General features: G+C 36.3%; 2 protein-coding genes across 2 annotated transcripts; one reads left to right on the top strand and one right to left on the bottom strand.

The window, feature by feature from the left end:
- Positions 1–11,854: 11,854 nt before the first annotated feature.
- Positions 11,855–12,784, top strand: LOC123857985 (olfactory receptor 4P4-like). The gene has a single exon (XM_045895267.1). It carries the CDS (start codon positions 11,855–11,857, stop codon positions 12,782–12,784), a length of 930 nt encoding a protein of 309 aa, XP_045751223.1.
- Positions 12,785–18,385: 5,601 nt separating this feature from the next.
- On the bottom strand, positions 18,386–19,318 carry LOC123856416 (olfactory receptor 4P4-like). The gene has a single exon (XM_045892619.1). The coding sequence runs from the start codon at positions 19,316–19,318 to the stop codon at positions 18,386–18,388; it is 933 nt and encodes a 310-aa protein (XP_045748575.1).
- Between the last annotated feature and the right edge of the window lie 3,376 nt (positions 19,319–22,694).

Genomic DNA, 22,694 nt, shown 5'->3' with positions numbered 1-22,694 from the left:
CTCTGACAAATAAATAAATAAAATTTTTTAAAAAATTTAAAAAGGAACACCTAAGTGGCTCAGTTGGTTATACCTAGATGTTTGTACCCCTTGGCCAATATCTCTATTTCCCTACCCCCACTGTTCTCCTCTCTGTCTCTGTGAGTTCAACTTTTTTAGATTCCACATATAAGTGTGATCATACAATATTTGTCTTTCTCTGTCTGACTTATTTCACTTAGCATAATGTCCTCAAGGTCCATCCATGTTGTCACAAATGGCAATATTCCCTCTTTTTTAATGCCGATAGATAGATTGATAGATGATAGATAGATTGATAGATGATAGATAGATACATAGATAGATAACTGATAGATAGATGTAAACATTCATGAAACATTCACTGGGTATTCTATATTCTGAGTGGTAAAGCAAACTTAACAAATTTAAAATAATAAGAATCAGTCAATGCACTTTCTTAGTCCATCATAAGATTAAACTAGAAATAAATAACAGAAAAGAAATCTGGAAAAGTCTATATTTAAAAATAAATAATACTTTTATAAATAATCCATGGATCAAAGTGGAATTCTCTAGGGAAATTTTAAGAAGTATTTAGAACTGAATGAAAATAAATAATATTAAAATGAGGGAGGCAGTTAAAGCAGAGCTTTTTTTTTTTTTTTTTAAAGATTTTATCTATTTATTTGACAGAGAGGGAGAGAGAGCACGAGCAGGGGAAGAGGGAGAAGCAGACTCCCCGCTGAGCAGGGAGCCTGATGTGGGGCTTGATCCCAGGACCCCAGGATCATGACCTGAGCTGAAGGCAGATGCTTAACGACTGAGCCACCCAGGCGCCCCTAAAGCAGTGTTTTGAGGAAATTTAAAATATGGACTGTATGCATTTTAAACAAATGTAAAATCAATAACCTAAGTTTCCATCCTAGAAAATTAGAGGAAGAACAAATAAAATCCAAACCTAGCTGGAAGAACAAAATAATAAACATTAAGCAAGAAAATAATTACATTGTAAACACAAAAGAAGTACAGAAAATCAATCAAATCAAAAGCTGTTAAAAAAAAAAAGAATAATAAAACTCATAAATCTCTGTCCAAGCTAACCAAGAAAAAGGAAAGAAGACATGTTGCCAGGATTAAGGATGAGGGAGGAGACATTATCCCTCATTCTATAGACATTAAAAGGCTAATAGGGGATAGTATGAATAATTTTATGCCATAAATTTGTCAGCTTAATTGAAAACACAAATTCCTTGAAAGACACACACTGCAAAAACTCAACAAAGAATAAATCTGTAATCTGAAAAGGTTTATATCTATTAAAGAAATTGAATTAAACCATCCATCAAAGGACACTTCCAGCCCAGATGGCTTCAGTACTGAATTCTACCAAACATACAAGGAAGCAATAGTACTAATTCTACACATTCTCTTTAAGTGAAAAAGGAACATTTCCCAACTCATTTTATGGGTCATATTACCCCAATACCAAAACCAGTAAAAATAATGCACAAAATGAACACTAAAGACCATTATTTTCATGAATGTGGGCATAAAAATCTGTAACGAACCACCAGTAAATCAAATCCAGCAATAGAAACCAATGCATCACAACCAAGTGGGGTTTTGATCGTCTTATTTCCTAACTCCTTCTTTCCAGCCTAACCCCATTAAAATGAGAACATCTACTTCTTGTTTATTAATACAAGACTTTTGTGTGTATATATTTAACTCTCTTTTCTCCATGAATGAGGACAGCACACGTGCTCAAGCATGCTCATCAAGTACGCTCATGAAGAATCACTTCCTTCCCTGAGGAGCTTTCTTTCATCCTTAGTATCTCCGGGTGCTGCTCTCCTGACCATCATCTCAATCTGCCATGTATCATGATTTTTGTGGCGTAGTGATAGCTTTGTTTTTGTCATTTTGCTGGGCTTCTGGAGGGCAGGGCCTTTCTTTATTGTCTTGGTGGTCTCGGTAGCTCTTAACATGGCACCTTGCCCATAGTAGGACCTTAGTATATGGCTGTTGAGCTGAACTGGTCCCACTCTGAGCTCGCTCAGCTTTTCATTTCTAACTACTTTTCTTACTGCTTCAAAATGTCTTGGTTACAATTATTTTTTTCTGATTAAAAAATTTAAACCTTGGTGGATTTTTATTTTCTCTGTATTTCCTGCTTATTCCCTCTATCTTGGTTAATCTTGTAACTCCTCTGTCTTTTTCTCAAATTTACCTGTTCCATTTCAGTCACTCATTATTTGTCACCTACCTTTTCTCCTTTCTGGGTTTCATTCCCCTTTTGAGGATGCATGTTCTCCAGAGCCAGTTTTGATCTAATCCCTCTAACCCCAAGGTTATATACTCTTCTTTCTTCACCTAAGTGCCGACACCCTCTTTTCTTGCCTGCCTGCTTGCTGACTTAAGAAAGACACTCTGCTTTAATTATTTGTTGAATAATAATGATGAGAGTTTGAACAGTTCTTTTTTTAACATTTCTGCTGATAGAAATAACTTAGTAGATGTTTGCACATCCTTTGAAGCCTGGGCATAAATAAGTTCATCTCATATTGTGAAAAACGTTGTACTAAAATCAGAAACAAATCAAAAAAAATGTAAGTTTTGGGGGTCATTGATTTCCATTAAACTTGCATGGAGCCCTATGAACTAGCTAAAAATACCGTCAGTGAATTACATGAAACAACATCTTCAGTGGTGTTACATGTGACAGGGAAAAAGGGTGAAGTTAAATACTAATTTATTTCTCCTTCTGTGCAAGCTTGTCTAAATGAAAATGTGGATAATCTTGGGAAAATTAATTGAGTAGGGCACAGGAAGTTTTTTGTATAGATTTCTCTCTTAATTACTATGGAGCCAGCCAGAGCCTTGATTAAATAGCCATCATTAGATGTACTTTGAAAAATAATATGATACTGTAGGGGGCTTACTTTGATACTGGATTTTACATGTGAGTGAAAATGTAAATTAAGGAAAGAAAAAACTAATTGATGAGAGAAACAGATGTCTAAGACTCTACAAACAGAGATTAGGTATTCTCCTCAAGTTTGACATTTATCCATATGACATTCCTTGAGCAAATACGTGTTGTATGCCTTATGCCAAACACAAATATTGGTGTCATGACATTCAGTCTCTTGAAAAATGGGCAGTCTAGCAGAGGAGAGACAGAGATGCACAAAATCAAATGGAAGTCCCAAAAGGTGGTACGAGAGTATCTCTGATAATGATGAGAAAATGTTATTTTTGGCCAAGAGGTATGAGAAGTCCTCATGCAGGAGGTGTGTTTGAGATCAGTTTTCAAAAGGGAGAGCATGCCTACTGGAGGGAAGCCACAAATAAGAATCAAAGGGGAAGAAATACAAGGTTTGAATGGGAAAACAGTGAGAAGTCAGTTTGGTTGGGGGTCTAAGGAAAAACGCTGGGGGAAAAAAAAAAGCTGACAATCCAGACGTGACCAAATATGAAGTTTGCATAACACTGGGGATAATAACAATAACAGAATAATCATTTCCTCCCAGGGCCTTTGGAAGCATTGGGAATAATGAAGGAAAAGTCTTTGTGCAGTTCCTGGTACTGAGTATGCATGCAATAATGTTACTATGACTGGTTTTAAGAAGGCAGTAGGAGGCTGTTCCCTGTGTTTGAGCAGAGAAGTGCCACAGTCCAGATGGTTGGACGGCTAGAGCATGCACCCAATGGGATGGGGTTGGGAGAGAACAAAGCAGCTGGGAGACGAGTAGGTAACAGGTATGCTCTGTGCCTGACTTCTAGAATCCATTTCTGGACTTGGCCTCTCTCTAGAGTTGGAACTCAGGTACAGATGATAATGAGAGAGTTGGTGAGAAAACTGGCAAAGGACAGAGAAGGCAAAAGACTTCACTCTTCTTGACCTTTGATGAGAAATTCATTTTTATTTTTTTCTTAACTATCCATCCACATTTGCACATTCCATTTCAGAATCTGGAAATGTCCTGCAGTGTCATGGTGGGGATGATGACTCAGGGCTGATGAGAATAAAAATTCATCTTGCTTACCTCCTGGAGGCATGAGGAGAACCCTGGGTTCCTGATGACTCCTTTTCTCTCTGGAAATGGCTGCCTCCACATTGTGGCCTCCTCTTTGTGCAAACCGATCAAGCCTCTTTTATGGCCCAATCATTCTCATTCCCATTTTCATGCCTGAATGCATGAATGACACTGAATTACCCACAAGATAAGCTTTTCTTTCAGGGAAGTAACAAAGTAGGGCAGATAGATCTGCCTCCTTGCAAGAATATTGATTCTATCATATTTTTTCTGCCTGGCCCATCTTTCCTGTGATCTAATTTACATGGCTCATCAAAATGTGTTTGAGCTGGATGCTAATCCAGGCCAAATGCTAATTTGATGCAAAGGAGGGTTTCTAAATTGTGCTTACTTCAGCATTTCTGTTATATTGGGATTCTCACTGGGGATGGACCAGAATCTTACAGCTTCACTAAGAGGGCTAACTGCAGACCTTGCCCAGGGTGGAGAGCCAGTGGCTCAGACATGGCTGTGCACTGTGTTGAAGCCAGATGTCCTCTTTAGATACCCGGCATGACTTAGAGAGCACACATAACCTACAATGAATGCTCATTCCTACTACAGTTACAATTATTCAAATCACGTGCTCGCTTCGGCAGCACATATACAATTATTCAAATCACAGGCAAGCCTCACTTGTTTGACTGGAAAGTTTAGGTGCAGGAGGCAGAAAGCAGATGTCTGCAGGTGTTTCTGTCGTGACGTTGCTTTTGTATGACCTGATGGCAATTCAACAGATTTGTACCTAAAGGGATTCAGTAAAAAAAAAAAAAAGAAAGAAAGAAAGAAAGAAATCTTGATAAGTGACAACAATTGCTTATATTTATGAAGTATTTTGTTAAACAATTTACATGAATTTCTTATCTCTATTTTAAAGGTAAGGAGACTGAATTTGGGAGGTTAGAAATTCAGTCTAGCTCTACTCACCAGCATACAAGAGAGCTAAGATTCAAACTCAAGTCTCATCACTGATTTGCCAGAACTCTTTAAGTGTGAGGCTATACTCCCTCTAACCATTGAATAATAAAAGAAAGGACAAAGTTTGCTGTGATAGAATGCTTAATGAAGTGTCCTTTCTTTTGTAAATAAAGACTATAATATTGGTTAGTGCCTATTATGGACAGCCCATAGTGATTGGTGGCTTGACGTAGTGGTACATGCTGTGTGATGCATGACATTTTTATTTTCTTGGTGCGTCCTAATGGTAACTTTAAAATCTAGATGTAATTACTATCATTTTACAGAGTTGAAAGCTGAAGTCTGAAGAAGTAAAGTGACTTCCTCAAGATGACCTACAGTTTGTTGCACAGCTGGACTTTGAATCCAGATCTATCTGCCTATCTTGCTCATCTCTGCACTCAGTGTTAATTTTTTTCATTAAAAAATACAAACATAATAAATAATATATTCTTTTTAAAAATTTTTTTTAATCTTTAAAAAAAATTTTTTTTTTAGGGGCGCCTGGGTGGCTCAGTCGTTAAGCGTCTGCCTTCAGCTCAGGTCATGATCTCAGGGTCCTGGGATCGAGCCCCGCATCAGGCTCTCTGCTCCATGGGGAGCCTGCTTCTCCCTCTCCCATGCCCCCTGCTTGTGTTCCCTCTCTCGCTGTCTCTCTCTCTGTCAAATAAATAAATAAAATCTTAAAAAAAATTTTTTTTATTCTTATGTTAATCCCGTAAATAATATATTCTTGATAACAATAGGGCTCTATTTATAAAAAAAAAACTACAAGTACTGAAAATGAAAGACCATTATTTCTCATGAAAACAGACATAAAATTTTTTTTCCACTTACTGTGCATTTTATTTTATTTTTATTTTATTTTTTTATTCTTATGTTAATCCCCATACATTACATCATTAGTTTTAGATGAAGTGTTCCATGATTCATTGTTTGTGCATAACACCCAGTGCTCCATGCAGAATGTGCCCTCCTCAATACCCACCACCAGGCTAACCCATCCTCCCACCCCCTTCCCCTCTAGAACCCTGTTTGTTTATCAGAGTCCATCGTCTCTCATGGTTCGTCTCCCCCTCCGATTTCCCCCCCTTCATTCTTCCCCTCTTGCTATCTTCTTCTTCTTCTTTTTTTTTCTTAACATATATTGCATTATTTGTTTCAGAGGTACAGATCTGAGATTCAACAGTCTTGCACAATTCGCAATGCTTACCAGAGCACATACCCTCCCCAGTGTCTATCACTCAGTCACCCCATCCCTCCCACCCCACCCCCCACTCCAGCAACCCTCAGTTTGTTTCCTACAATTAAGAATCCTCATATCAGTGAGATCATATGATACACAGACATAAAAATTTTTGACAAAACATTATTAAGTCAGATACAGCAATAAACACCAATACATCACAGCCAAGTGGGATTCATCCAAGCTGCAAGGCTTGTTCAACAATAGAAAAACAATCAGTGTAATTCACCATATAATACACCAAAGAAAGAGAATCATATGATCATATCAATAAATGTAGAAAAAATATTCAACAGAATTCAACATCTTTTTTTATGATCAAAATCCTCAGCAATCTAGGAACAAAATGAACTTCATTAGCCTACTAAAAATATCTATGAATAGCCAATAGCTAATACAATACTTAATGGTAAAAGACAACTTATTCTAGAACAAGGCAAAAATGTCTTTTTTTACCACTAATTATCCAACACTGTTCTGAAAGTCCTAGCTAATGTAATAGACCCACCCCAAAAGTCATACAAAGTAGAATAAAATTGTCCTTATTTCTATGCAACACACCTGCCTATGTTAAAATTCCAAAGAATCTACAAATATCTCTTGAAATGAGTAAGTGAGTTTAGCAAGTTCATAGGACACACTGTCCACATGCATAATGGATTGCCAGCAATCAAAAAATGAAATCTAAAATAAAAAAATATATAATAAAACCTATTTGCATATAAATTTAATTAAATATGTGCAAGATCTATATTCAGAAAATTACAAAACAATAATGAAATAAATCATTTTTTTTATTTTTAAAGATTTTATTTATTTATTTGAGAGAGAGAGACAGAGAGAGAGCACATGAGAGGGGGGAGGGTCAGAGGGAGAAGCAGACTCCCTGCCGAGCAGGGAGCCCGATGCGGGACTCGATCCAGGGACTCGATCCAGGGACTCCAGGATCATGACCTGAGCCGAAGGCAGTCGCTTAACCAACTGAGCCACCCAGGTGCCCAATAATGAAATAAATCAAAGAAGAGCTAAGCAAGTGGAGAGTATACATAGCTTGTTAATTAGAAGATTCAATACTGTTAAAATGTCAATTTCTCCAATCCCAGTAAGCTTTTTTTTTTAGATATCAACAAGATGATTCTCAAACTCATATGAAAAGGCAAAGCAACCGCAATAGCTAGAATAATTTTTTAAAAACCCCATAATGTTGCAGGACTCATATTACACAATGTAGACTTACTATAGAGTAATCAAGACTGGGTGCTATTACTGGACAATGTGGTACTGGTAAAAATCATACACACAGAGATCAATGGAACAAAAAGGAAAAGGTAATTTGGTGGAGAAAAGATAGTTTTTAACAAACAGTGATAGAACAGCTGGATGTCCATATACAGAAAATGAACTTAGACCCATGACCCAGTTTACACAAAATAGCTCAAAATGCATCATAGATATGAAAGAATTGTAAGGAACTCAGGAAGATATACTTTGATCCCTTTTCTAAGGGGGAAGAGAATCCATGAAGTAGATGAGCTTTGTGAGTAAACAAGTGCAGCTAGAAGAGATGGCACAGTGAGGACAAAGGTAGGTAAGAAAAGAGAAGAGGAATATAGGGGATTCCGTGGAAAAAAAGTCTGAGGTCTGAAGGAGACATAAAAACACCTACTAAATCAAGATTGAGGGAGACATCTAACAGCAAGAGAAAAAGGTTGGGGGAGGAAAAAAAACAATGGTTTAGTTGGATTATAAGGAATAAGACTGATCATGAGATCTCCCAGAATCCTTTGGTGATTTCTATTTTAGAAGCAAAGCAAACTAACAGCTTGTGCTAATTTTCAAAGGCTATGACCTTGGGCTATTTTTATGTTTTTTACCCACTAAACAAGACACCAAAGAAGCATTAATGTACAGAATAATGAATGATTATAAACCCATTAACTCTTATTCATGGTTCAGGTCTGACACAGAGCACATGCTTACTAAATATTTGCTATTGTTAGTGGAGCTCAGAGGGCAAAGCAGAATCAAGTATTAGTTTTGAATAGAAATATAAGAGGAAAGGTTATTGAAAATGACGTAAGACTAGAGCAAAATTACAGAATGTTCAACTCCACTGTTGACAAAGTATTTTAATGAGCATTTTGTAAGCCTAAAAGGACATGAAAGAAAGTTCTATATGTCTTTAATAAATTTTCCTTAAAATTTACCTTAAAGGAAATTAATATACCTTAAATGGAAATTTACCTTATTAGAAATACATCATTAAAATTTCACCTTAAAGGGAAAGTAGAAAATTTACCTTAAATGAAATACATTAAAGAACACACACACATCCAATGATAAAAACACTATGTGGGAATGGATGCATATGATTTCTTAACATAAGGACCAGAACTATGGTTGGATCCACAGATTATAGCAAAGGGAAAAAAAAAAAACACCTCAAATTGCATAAACAACAGAACTCAGTCACCAAGGAATTTTTAATGAGTGGGATTCTAACAACACACTGCACTTACCTTTTGTGTAGGGCATTTGTCATCCACCTGTAGAGCTGGCCAGGTAACTTGGATCTAAGAGGCTACTAACTGGTGAATTGATTACTTGGGGACGGAAAATAATTAACTCGAACTAAAAAAGCAACACCTTGGGAGGAAACAAAAGTACTTAGGATATAAACTTTACCTAAAATTTTACTTAGCATTTGAGCCTTGAGACCCTCAGGAATAATGTGGTGGTATAAATACAGAGTGTATAAATTATGATTTGACTAATTTTGGAAAATGAAGTTTTGACTTCAAGTTTTTTTTCTGCAGGTGACCTCCTATCATTTATTTGAACGGAAGGTATGACAGGTGAGAGTAGTTACAAAAAAATGCATGAATTTTGTAATTTTTTATGGATACTTTGGGGAATTAGAAAGTGAAATTAATCAATAGCACTTGCTGAGTAGAGAAAAATTTCAAGTCAGAAACTTAAAAGAAAATCATTCAAATAGTTAAAGAATGCTTGTGATTTCAATGAAGAGAGGACATAAAAACTGTAAAAGAAGAACACATTCAAAATAAGTGCAGAGGAAAAAATGTGAGTAATTTTTTCCATTATTCTGCAGAAATATGTAATAATACCTTTTGAATAAAATATTTTTAACTACTATGTTAGGAAAACATTAATTAGCAGCTAATTTTAAAGTAGATTTTACTGTGAATTCTACAGTCTAAGGTTTTGGTTTAAGAAAGGACTAAATTCAAAGAGATCGTGGTTGTCTACTGAGGATAAAATCACATATTCTAGAAAAATAAGATCAAAATCATGTACTAATTCTGTCTATTAGATGCCTATACATTAAAAAAGGACAAATTATTACAACTTTAGGAAGATGGTCGGTAAAACATTGACTAATAAAGTAATTTTAATTCTGCAAAAGACCTCATGATGGGATCATTGAAGCTAGTGCATTCATTCTACAGATAGGAAATTTATATGCCAAGAGTATACTAGGCCCCAAATGTAAGGTGTGGAAGTATTAGGGCATGCACCCAAACAGTTTTCTCCTATCTATTTTTCTCACTTGGCCAATAGCTGAAGTTACAATATCACCACTCATGCTTGAGAGAATAAGAAATATATTGCTTCCTAGAGAAGCACATGAGCTGTACATTTGTTTTCTTTCTAGAACTGGCTTATTTATTGCAGAATCCTGAACTGATTTGGTTTGTGGTTTTTATTGGAGACTTGAGTCTATCTTATAGTTCTGTGTTTCCTTTTACACATTTTCCGTTTAAATTTGAGTGACTAAAATGGGACAATTATCCATTCAGGACGGATCCTGGTTTTGTCTGGAAGATTCAGAAATGTGTGCAAATTTCAGATTTGGAACAGCCAGAGTTCATGTTAAATTTATATTGTTGCTTCAGTATTTTCCTTTTGAGAGGCTGTAAAGTGTTTAGAAACAGGCACTGGAGTCAGAAAACTCAGGTTATAAACCCTACTTTGCTATATATACTAGTCACGTTACTATACACAAGTTCCTTAACTTCTATAAGCCTAAAATAATTTTATAAATAGTCATAAAATTATAAGATAATTTTATTTTTCTTTGTGTACATTAATTTCAACACAATAATACTGACGTGTGCAGTTTTTTTTTAAAGATTTTTCTCACCTATGATCAAAGCTGAGTCTCAGTGGTAGTCTGAATTACATAGAGCAAGATATATTTTTCTAGATTTCAAATGAAGAAAAACTTCTTAAAAGAAAGTAACTGACATGCAAAGGTCATATCTGAAGTTAGTGTCTGAATTAAGACATGTAACAAGGGATTCCCCCAAAACTACAATGAATGATCAGACTATACACATGATTTTTAAATTATTTATTTATTTATTTTTCAAGATTTTTTTTTTTATTTATTTGAGAGAGAGAGAGAGAGCATGAGCAGAGGGAGAAGGAGAAACAGGCTCATCGCTGAGCAAGGAGCTGGATGCAGTCCTTGGACCCCGAGATCATGACCTGAGCCAAAGGCAGACGCTTAACCTACTGAGCCTCCCAGGTGCCCTACACATGATTTTTTAAAGGCATTAAAATATGTGGCAGTTAATCGAGGTAGCCTGATGTCTGTAAGGAAGTTGAATCAAGGACTGCCAGGCAGGCCATTAAGCATAGCTGTCTTCTGCACCAAGACAACTAGAGATTCAAGGAATATATTTAGCAAACTCCTAATAAAGGCAGACAGATTGATGGAATGGCTTTGCCTGAGAACATTCCAAGACTTTACTTAGAGACTTAAAATTATGCAAAAGCCTTTATGCTTGAGCAAGGATAAAGAACATATTTCAGGAATGTTTGATGACTAATTCAAGCCAATAGTATATTCAGCATTATATTTTATTCAAATTAAAATAGCCTCTTAACTTATTGGCTAATACCATATAATCTGATTTGGAGAATCACCAGAAGTTATTTCTTAATAATTTGTCCTTAATGAATTCAAGTTCTTAAAATTCCACTATGGAAATGAATATTTTTTTAAAATTCCATCTCTATTACAGTGTTATTATTCATTGTATGGGTGACCACGTTAACTTAGTAAGAGTTGAAGAGGAAATTTAAATAGGAATTGATTGAGAAGCCAGATGTAAGGTCAGGGCTGAATCATGACCCTGAATCATGAAAGTACAGACATCATGAAGATATCTGGTCAGAATTGATCCTAAAATTGTAAAAGTATTGGGTGGAACACATTGTTAAGCAATAAGTACCATGTTTTCAGTAGCATCCAAGACTCAATTGTGGATTGATCAAAGGCCCTCTTGTTGACTAAGGCAGACATTGATCACAATTTTCTGGTAGATTTAATGAAAATCTGCTAATTTATGTTCCCCCAGTCTTCTTACCAGTCATTTTAATTGAATACTTGATTTTTATTCTCTGAGACACTGAATGAGGCATATTCAACCTAGTAAATTCCTTGAATAGGATATGATCATCCCTCTACTGAAGAAACCTTTCTAAATACGGCCTCGTTAATTCTGTATTTCAGGTGATTCATGTATTCTATCTATGCTGGACCATGGATCAAAGCAATAATGTCACTGTATTTATTCTCTTGGGACTTTCCAAAAACAAGAATATTGAAATCCTTTGTTTTGTCTTATTTTTATTTTGCTACATTGCTATTTGGGTGGGAAACTTGCTCATAATGATTTCTATCATGTGCAGTCGGCTAATTGAGCAACCCATGTATTTTTTCCTTAATTACCTCTCCCTCTCCGACCTTTGCTACACATCTACTGTGACACCCGAACTAATGACTGACTTATTGGCAGAAAGGCAGACCATTTCCTATGGTAACTGCATGACACAACTCTTTACCACACATTTATTTGGAGGCGTGGAGATCTTCGTCCTCACAGGGATGGCCTATGACCGCTACGTGGCCATCTGCAAGCCCCTGCACTACACCATCATCATGAGCAGCCAGAGGTGTAACTCAATCATCACAGCTTGCTGTACTGGGGCATTTATTCACTCTGCCAGTCAGTTCCTCCTCACCATCTTCCTAACCTTCTGTGGCCCCAATGAGATAGATCACTACTTCTGTGACGTGTATCCTTTACTGAAGCTGGCCTGCACTGACACATACAGAATTGGTCTCTTGGTAGTTGTTAATTCAGGCCTGATTGCTCTGGTGACTTTTGTGATTTTGATGGTGTCCTATTTCCTGATATTTTACACCATCAGGGCTTACCCTGCAGAGAGCCGCACCAAAGCTCTTTCCACTTGCAGTTCCCACATCACAGTTGTGGTTCTGTTCTTTGTGCCTGTTCTCTTCATTTACATTCGACCAGCCACAACTTTCCCAGAAGACAAAATGTTTGCTCTTTTCTACACCATCATTGCCCCCATGTTCAACCCTCTGATCTATACACTGAGAAACATGGAAATGAAGAATGCCATGAGGAAAATGTGGTGTCATCATTTGTTTTTGGAAGGGAAGTAACTTGTATTAAAAGCATTCTAGAATTTCACTTTAGGGTTCTATCCTGAGCCCTAGAATTAATAATAAATGATATACAAAGAGTGTATAGTGATTGCAAAAGCCAACCACAGGTTGGAGCTTAGAATCTTTAGCATTACCTCAGACCCCTCCTGACTGGATGATTTTATTATTTTTTAAAAAACGTTTTCTTTTTTATTGAAGTATTATTGACATACAATATCCTGTTCATTTCAGGTGTACATCACAATGATTCAATATTTTGATACATTTTGAAATGATCCCCACAACAAGTTTAATTACCATTTGTCACCATACAAAGTTATTACAATATTTTTGATGATTGGACAATTTTCATTTATTTTTTCAGTTCATTCTTCCTCTATTCTCCTCACATTACAGTCCTAAGTCCTCCTTAATTTGATACTTTATTTTGAGCATATAAGGAAATCTTTTCCCGCTTCCTCTTGACTTCACTATCACTAGAATGTGCACTCCTATTGACAGAAACAATAAGAAACCATCTGGTAGATAAGAAATATAGGTAGATTTTACTCTTGGTTTCTGCTAGGGTTGTGGTCTCAGGGTCATGGGATCAAGCCCCAAGTGGGGCTCCCCGATCTGTGTGGAGTCTGCTTGGGACTCTCTCTTCCTCCGCTCCTCCCCCACTCTCCCCATCTCTCTTTCTCTCTCTCTCTAAAATAAGGAATAATTTTTTTAAGGTTTTATTTATTTATTTGAAGGAAAGAGAGCATGAGAGAGAGAGAGATCATGAGCAGGGGGCAGGGGTAGAGGGAGAAGCGACTCCCTGCTGAGCTGGGAGCCCATCCCAGCACTCAATCCCAGGACCCTGAAATCATGACCTGAGCCAAAGGCAGACACTTAACTGACTGAGCCACCCAGGTGCCCAATAAATACATCATCTAAAAAATAAAATAAAAAGTGTCAGTTGGATAAAATTCAGCGTAGAGAATGCATATGGTGGTAGAAAAGAAAGAGTCTCTGCCTTCAGTGAGGCTAGAGACTAGAGGGTCAGATAATAAACAGAACAAACAAATGTATGATTACAAGCAGCATATTCAAAAGCAAAGAACAGGATGCTGTTAGTCTTTTTTTCTTTTAATTTATGGAAACTATTAAATAGTAAGTCTTTGACTTTTTTATGTTATACAGATAATGCTACTTGTCCCTTGAATTAGTGTTTAAGTAATTCTACAAGACACTTGTGTTTTCTCATCTTTTTTATACCTAAAATATCCTGTCTTTAGATTCATTCTAAAACTGCAATTACATGATTTAATTAACTTTAAAAAAATGTACTTTGTCTTTATTGTCTGCTGAAAGCTTGTTAGATCTTTTCAATTATTATTGAAATTGTTTCAAGCAGCAGATGTCTATGAATGCATCTATTTTTATAGTTTCTTTTTAAATTTCAGCAATATTTTAAGACATCTGTATGCTCAGATTTTTAATTTTCAGGTTTGATTCCTCATTTCAAGAAAGTTACCTTTAGTGGGAATGTGTTTAATATATTTGTTTTTTGAATGTAGTAACTGGAAAACTTATAATTCTTATAGTATATCTTAATTTCTTTATTAGAAATATTAATTATTATGTACCTTACATAAGCAATAGGTGTGTTGGGAGGTGTGGGGGTCCCTAAATCCAGAATGCCTGGTTTCAAACACCAACTGTTCTACTGGTTCTGGGAGACTTTCTTATAGGCTTATAGTAATAAAGGGATTTTACATCATAGTAAAATATTTTAAAACTCTTCAATATTGAGGTGTTTCTTACAAGTACTTTACCTTTACCATTTTGTTCTATTTTCTTCAATATCTACTTCCTTCAATGAACTTTTTTACCCTCTAATGTCCTCCTTAGTTCCTTGACCATAGCATTAAATTCTCCCTTTCCTTAATTTATCTCAATGTCCTAACTAGCAGGTGTTGTAGTGTTAAAACTCCTTCTGTTTCCCAATTTAGCATGTGGTCTGTTCCTTTCAAGCTGAAATTTTCCTGGTGAACTTTTTACTATGTTTATATGCTCCAGAAATGAATAATACATCTTATAAAATTACAATAATATGCTCTCAGGCTAGAAACAGTTTATCTCATATGTGACTTTCTTTAAATCAACCAACGGCTGCAATGATTTGGTGAAGCATGCCCTGAACTGAGAATTAGAGATAGATTTTTTTGCTATTAATTTAGTAAGAAAAACACTCAAATTCCGTGAGACAGCTTTTTCATCTATAAAATGGGGTAGATTGTAATTCTATGAAATGAAAAAAATGGTAAAAATATCTAGAATTAATAAGAAAATTGGTAAGGTAGTTAGATATAAGATATGTATACACCAAAAAAATAGATTGTATTTAATCTAGGAATAAAACATAGAAAGGGAAGTAAGAGGTTCTATTTACAATTAAGAAAACAAGTTATTTACATATATATTTTACTAAGAGAAGCTGTGGATCAATAGGAAGAAAATCATATAACCTTAATTAAAGCCATAAAATAAACACTGACAGAATCATATCTCAAAGATTTAGATCAGGAGATGATAGTATAAAAACAGCAATTTCTTGAATTAACATATAAATGTAATTTTCTTTTCTTTTTTTGTAAGGATTTTATTTATTTATTTGAGAGAGAAATAGCAAAAATGGAGTTAGGTGCAGAGGGAGAGGGAGAGAAAGAAGCAGACTCCCCGCTGAGCAGGGAGCCAAACATGGGGCTCACACTGGAGCTCAATCCAAGGACCCTGAGATCATGAACTGAGCTGAAGGCAGATGCTTAACTGACTGAGCCACCCAGGTGCCCCTGTTTTATTTTAGATGAAAGAAAGTTTATTTTGTTAAAGAACAAATTTGAAAGAGGATAAAATCATGATTTTTATACAAATAATGAACAAACACCTCAAAGGTTTTATTTAACTCAGTATTGAATGCAGAAACCAATAAGATGTTACCACTGGTTCAGACAACAACATGTTCCACACATTTATAGTCTGGTAAAGAAGGCTGAAATGAATTTATAAGTGGATGCAAAACTAGCAAAATATCCACAAGGTTCCCATCAATTGCATTTCATTGGACATAATTTGCATTTCTATGGACAAGCATTCCTATTATTTTCTATGAGTTAACTTCTGTATCTATAGCATTGTAAAATATTCTGGTCAAAGACAATGAAAAGTGGATAATATGAATGGAAGAGCTAAGAACATTCACTAAATTGCAAAGGATCTCATCATTTTTCCCTACAGTTTTATGCGGATATCAATGATCCCACTGGAAAGAGAATAATTGCTCTTGAAGAGAAAGGCAGGAGAATCAATGAAGTGATGACAAAAACATGTTTTTTTTTTTTTTTTTTTAAAGATTTTATTTATTTATTTGACAGAGAGAGACATAGCGAGAGCAGGAACACAAGCAGGGGGAGTGGGAGAGGAAGAAGCAGGCTTCCCGCAGAGCAGGAAGCCCGATGTGGGACTCGATCCCAGGACCCTGGGATCATGACCTGAGCCGAAGGCAGATGCTTAACAACTGAGCCACCCAGGCGCCCGACAAAAACATGTTCTTGAGAAGATGAGAAGTTTTATTTTTCAATAATACAAGTCAGGCTGGCCTGGAAGACAGAGCTTCTGAAATAGCGTCAAAGTTCAAGGTTTTGCTGGTCTTCTTGCCAGAGACCCTGCTTATTGTACCAGAAAGTGATCTTTCATATTTTGGCTCTGTTGCTGTTCTCTGGAATGTACCTCTTCACGCCCTTCTGATATAGTTTTGAATGTTGGTGAGGTCCAGAGCTGATGTCCAAGAAATAATTCTTGAGACATCTTTGGTGCAAAAAGGTGGTTTTATTAAAGCACAGGGACAGGACCTGTGGGCGGAGAGAGCTGCAATGGGGTCATGAGGAGTGGCCCATTATATGCTTTCAAGTTGGGGAGGTGTTAGGGATAGCGTAAGCCTTCCAGGTATTTTGGAAACAAGGTTTCCAGGATCCTGAGGGGGCTTGCTATTGTTAGGAAAGGTCTTTTATTACTATTTAGTAAAACCTTAGTCATGAGACCTTTCAGATGTATATAGATGGGTCATATGCTTGGAGGATGATTGCCAAAACATGGATCTTGGTGGGTAGAGATAAAGGAAGTTTCCAAAGGAATTTTTATATGCTAAGGTGGACTTACAGGGTCCTGGGGTTGGGTTAAGATTGCCTTTTGTCCTTAGCAAGGTATTAACATCAAGGCAGCTGAGTGCCTCAAGGAATGTCACTCAGCCTGTTTCAAGGACTTGTAAATGGGCTGTGGGTAGTAAGGAAGTTTAATATTTTTTCTTCTGCCTCTGTATCCCACATCATTTCTTTTTTTCCCCACATCACTCTCTTAGGAGCTCTGGTATAGCTGTTGAGAATTAGACAAAGAACAACTAAGAAAGTATGTCGGTGTATTTTTCAAGAATTTTTAGCATGTGATATTTTCACTTCCATTTGTTGCTTATTTTAAACTGAGTCACAGCACTCTGTTATTTTTCTCTTTATGTTCTCCACCCATTTTAGGAAAGCCTCAACAATAAATAATAACCCATCTTTATTTAGTATGTCTTCTATATCAGCCTGAAACAAATACTTCTGCAAGCATTTCATGTCTGAAAAAGTTTCTAAACAACTTTTGAGTTTCTCCTCAGTTCTAATTAATTATTCAATGGCCTGATTTTAATCCTAGCTGTTACTGATTTGGAGCAAATTTTAATTTTCTTCAGGTGACTTTCAATTACCATTAAAACCAAACCCAAACCAAACCAAACCAAAACAAAACCTGTCTTTAACTTTTACAGTGCTAAAAAAGCATACCACTGAGTTTAAGTGATATTTTCCACTTGCCCATCCTGAGAAAAATGTAAGTTCACCAGGAACAGGAATGTGACATTAATATGTGAGTGGTCCCCAACTTTTTCCATCCTTATACCCCACATCTGCACAGAAAGGTGCTAGAATTAGCCAGAGAGGTGCAGTTAGTTTATATATGAAGAGAGCTAGGAGAGCACGTGCCTTAAAGCAGAAGAGAAGGTTTTAATATGCAGCTTGGGATGAAGTGCTGGTGTTCAGCATGAGAGATGCTCCAGAATACCACTGGCTACAAAATGATCAGAATAGAAGGAGAATTTTTTGAGAAATATGTTGTGGCAGTTGAATTAGGTATGTTAGGATATTCTTTAATAGATGGAAGTAAAAGTTCAGAATTATTTTTTTAGCATTGTTTGGTGGCTAGAATTGGCTTCATTGAACGTAGCCATGCCTAAAAATGAGCTATGTAGGTTTGCAGGGTTAATTTGTGTAGCACACTGCCTTGGGTAGCCTGCTGATAAATATCTAAGTTAGTTGCACAGACAAAGGATCAACGGGGCAGAGGTTATATAAATAAGAAAACTAGAAAAGAAAGCACAGCAGAGAGAAATCTGGGGAATCCTAATCTTTTGCTCATATTTGGGGCTACACACGCAGCTACATACAAGACACAGAGACAAGCATTATGCATTTTAAAGGTTTCAGAGTAGAGAAGTCATGTATTCAACAAACTCTGTGGTGAAAATCAGGATGCGTTTCAATTTATGTCCTTACTTCCCATGACATGACACCAAAATTTCCTTATGGCATTCTTCATCTCCATATTTCTTAGTGTGTATATGAGAGGGTTGAGCATGGGGGCAATGACAGTATAAAAAAGAGCAAACACTTTGTCTTCTGGTAATGTAGTTGCTGGTCGAATATAAATAAAGAGTAAAGGAGCAAAAAAGAGAACCACCACAGTGATGTGGGAACTGCATGTGGAAAGAACTTTGTGACGACTCTCCGCAGAGTAGGACCTGACAGTATATAGGATCACAGCATATGATACCAGCAAGACCACAAAAGTCACCAGACCCATCAGTCCTGAATTGGCAACGACTAGGAGACCGATTCTGCTTGTATCTGTGCAGGCCAGCTTCAGCAAAGGATACACATCACAGAAGAAGTGATCTATTTCATTGGGGCCACAGTAGGGTAAAACAATGGCGAGGAGAAATTGACCAAAGGAATGTAGGAATCCACCAAAACAGGAAGCTGCAATCATGGCATCGCGCTTCCACCTGCTCATGATGAGGGTGTAGTGCAGGGGCTTGCAGATGGCCACATAGCGGTCATAGGCCATCCCAGTGAGGATGAAGACCTCAATCCCCCCAAAGAAGTGCATGGTAAAGAGCTGTGTCATGCAGCCATTGTAGGAAATGACCTTCTTTTCTTCCAGCAAGTCAATGATTAACTTGGGGGTCACAGTGGTGGTGTAGCAAACGTCTGCCAGGGATAGGAAGCTCAGGAAGAAATACATTGGGTGGTTAATAAGTTGACTGCAGGTGATAGAAATCATGACAAGCAGGTTTCCAATCAAAATTGCAATGTAACAAAGTAAGAAGAGTAAAAAGCAGAAGATTTCTATTTCCTTTTTCTGAGAAAGTCCTAAGAGAATAAATTCTGTGATGTTATTCCTATTTTGCATGATCCAGAGCAGTTTGTAGCTACCTGAAATTAGATAAATTATGAATTCTTATGATATATATTTAAATATGAAGAGACGCTATCTTTCGTTGGTAAGGGGCAGATTATAATGGAAAGTGTTCAAAGGTTGAAGAAGATAGAAATCTAAATTTTTTCAGTGAAGGCTTTTCTGCAGGTCTTTTTGTCCCTTTCTTGAAAATATTAATTAGTGATAAACATCTTAGGTGCCCGAGATGAATACTAACATTGTAAAATACAGTATATTTATGTAATCATTCTTAACATGTATTATAAAACATCACTAGATAATATGCCTCGATAAAATTACAAAAATGGTATTTTTAGAGAAAGAAAAATATCCTTCCTGTTCTCATTCTTTATTACTGAGAAAATAGACACACAAATGAAACATTGAGAGAAAAAACACAAAAATGCAAATTTATGTCATATAATAGGTGGATAATGTTATATGTGAGAAATTTCCTGCCCTATGTCCCATGTGGAAAGAGAATAAATAGAAAAACCAACCAATGTATTTAGAACTGTGAAGTATTTATACATGGGTATAATCAGTTATATTTCTCTTGTGCTTAATTTGTAAATATATCTAATTTACAAATGAAGGATGCATTATATTTCATAGTCAATAAATGGATAACAAGAGAAGTATGAATATCTCTATTTTTCAAAACAAATGCCTTTGACATTCATCAAGGCATTTGAGGATAATGGTAATAGGTAAAGCTTGGATTTTAGAGTCTCCCTGTGATGCCCTACTTGCTTGCATAAATTGGCTTCTTTTTAATTGATGTACATAAATTGTTCACTTTTTCCTAACCACCCATCCTGAAAGTGTGTGCTCCTTTCACTTAGACATTGCCAGTCTTAACATCTCTTTCCTCCTTCATTCCCATTGAATTTACTTCCCTCTCACTGCAACAAAGTAATGTACAACCAGTTCTATTAATGTCATTTTGGTAACATCTGTCAAACCTCAGGACAGAGAAATTCCTTTCTTTTGGTAGACTTTCAAATGTCATCGATAGACTAAGGAAGAATTTTTGAGAAATAAGCGTTCAACTTCCCGCTAAATTATACCATCAATTCTCTGCTTTGGCTACACAGAACACTGAACCTTAGTATTTAAAACATTTTGTGTTAATTATTCATAACTTCAGCACCAATATATTTACAATTGATTTTCAAAACTATAACATGTCCCTTCCCCTTTTGCCTTTCAGTGGAGTTACCATTCAAATTTATGTACATAAATTTCCTAAAGTAGGGTTTTGAAAAGAAAAAGATATAAATCTATCCAGTGTATGAGAGTTAATATCAATTGTCACAAATTGATATTTTGGTATCCTTTGTTCCATAAAATGAAGAAGGAATATTGATAGTGGTCAAATAAGCCATCTCACTCAATTGACAATTACATATTAGGCTTTTAAAATCATTCCCAACAACTTAAAAGAATCTAGTGCTCTAGTATAACTTCTCCCAAAAATTCTATTCTTGTGATTTAGGGAAAGGAACTGCAAGTTAAAGTTTTAATTACAGGCTAATTTTACTTCACGATTAACTTGCTGCATGAGGTGATCAATTAACTTAAGTTTTCCTCAATTTTATCCCTTAATGGCACTCTAAAATTCTGCTAGATCTAATCTGCAGGGGACTTTTTGTCAGGGAACAGATTAAATCACATTTGAAAAGTATGGTGCAAGGGCAATTTTATTAAGAGTATGCTTTCAGACCCAAAATGGAAAATCCATAGAATGATTAGGGATTATCAGGAAAATAAACAAGGCTCTTAAAAATGCAGATTAGTTTGTTTTAGCAAATACTCAGATATTTCAGACAAACTACACTATTCTTTTAAAAAGTATAATTATATGGGGCGCCTGGGTGGCTCAGTCGTTAAGCGTCTGCCTTTGGCTCAGGTCATGATCTCAGGGTCCTGGGATCGAGCCCCGCTTCGGGCTCCCTGCTTGGCCGAGGGCCTGCTTCTCCCTCTCCACTCCCCCTGCTTGTGTTCCCTCTCTCTCTGTATCTCTCTCTGTCAAATAAATAAAAATCTTTAAAAAAAAGAAAGTATAATTATATGAATGCCCCCAATGCACCTTGTTAAAAAGACGGGGGAAAAAAAATGTGGAAAGGCCTATTATTTAATTTACTTTTAGAAATACAAAATCTACACAGTACATGATTCAAAACCTATAATCTGTGTTCCTCAATCACTTGAAAGTATTATTTCCCCTATTTTCAAGTATTTCTATAGAAAGCGAAGAAGGGATGACTCCTATACAAGACAAGATTCATTTCCTATTTTTAAAGCATAGATAATAACATCAGTGTATCAGTAGATATCCCTTAAAACACTGGGCTGTTTGTAAAATAGAGCAAGACATCATCTGGCTCTATTACTTCTTAACTGGATGATTTTAATATGCTGCATTCTTTTCATGTATTCAGTTTAATCCTAAGTGATCTGTGGATGTTAAACTAGATCCTTAACGAGACTTCTTCTGGGACTGACCTATCCGTGATTCTGACCTCAGTTAGGAGTCAGCAGCTATGACTACTGATGGCCCAGTGCCTTTCTTCCAAACACCTCAGAATAAATTTCAACTACAGCTTCAGGTTGCTGTCCCTATCTCCTTTAAGGTCAGCAGAGTTAAATGCACAATCACAATAAGATGGCCTTTCTCCCCAAAAGAGGATCCCTTTCCCCGGATCCTTCATAGCTTGCTACTTTAAACTCCCTAAACACGGTTTCCTTTTGTGCTCTGGTACGCAGAAATCTCCGGCAGTGCCTATAGGCTTAAACGTAAGTATTTGGAACTCCTCCGAGCTCTCTGTAGTACCGTTACTGGACCTCTACCATGCCTAGTCAGGCCCTGTTCAATCCTGTCAGAGTCAATTCAGCTGCTCTTATTTCCAGAGAGATTTTACAGACTCCCGCAGCCCACCATGCTACTCACATTCCGATATTCCAAATCTTTCCTACTTTGAACTAACGACTTTGTTTCATATTGCATATTTTTGTCTGATTGTTAAATGCTTTGGCCTATCTCTCTAAAGGAATCTCGGTGAGTGTTAGTGCCAGTATGTAAATGGACCCAATGGAAAAACAAAACAAAACAAAATAAAAGTTTATGCCTTTTAGATCTGTGTTGAATCTGTTGGGTGTCTGATTTTTGGACAAATTATGTGAACTTTCTGAACCTCACTTTTTAATCTATCAAGTAAGAAAAATAAATTTGATCTCCTGTCAATTTGGAAAAAGTCTAATGAATGAATGAATGAATTCATGCTTACTATGTGCCAGGTATTGTGCTTGATGGGCAAAAGCCTGAGGTCACCTCTGCTTCACTGAA

This window comes from Mirounga angustirostris, unplaced genomic scaffold (assembly GCF_029215605.1).
Source record: "Mirounga angustirostris isolate CCGP_5_RB_7025 unplaced genomic scaffold, mMirAng1.0.hap1 SCAF_13, whole genome shotgun sequence".
NCBI lineage: Eukaryota > Metazoa > Chordata > Mammalia > Carnivora > Phocidae > Mirounga > Mirounga angustirostris.
Note: the sequence above shows the minus strand (reverse complement) of the source record. Positions and strands in the feature narration are given on the sequence as shown.

What these genes read in the sequence shown, in the direction of transcription:
- LOC123857985 (XM_045895267.1), top strand. Translation starts at nt 11,855, where the DNA reads ATGGATCAAAGCAATAATGTCACTGTATTTATTCTCTTGGGACTTTCC.
- LOC123856416 (XM_045892619.1), bottom strand. Translation starts at nt 19,318, where the DNA reads ATGCAAAATAGGAATAACATCACAGAATTTATTCTCTTAGGACTTTCT.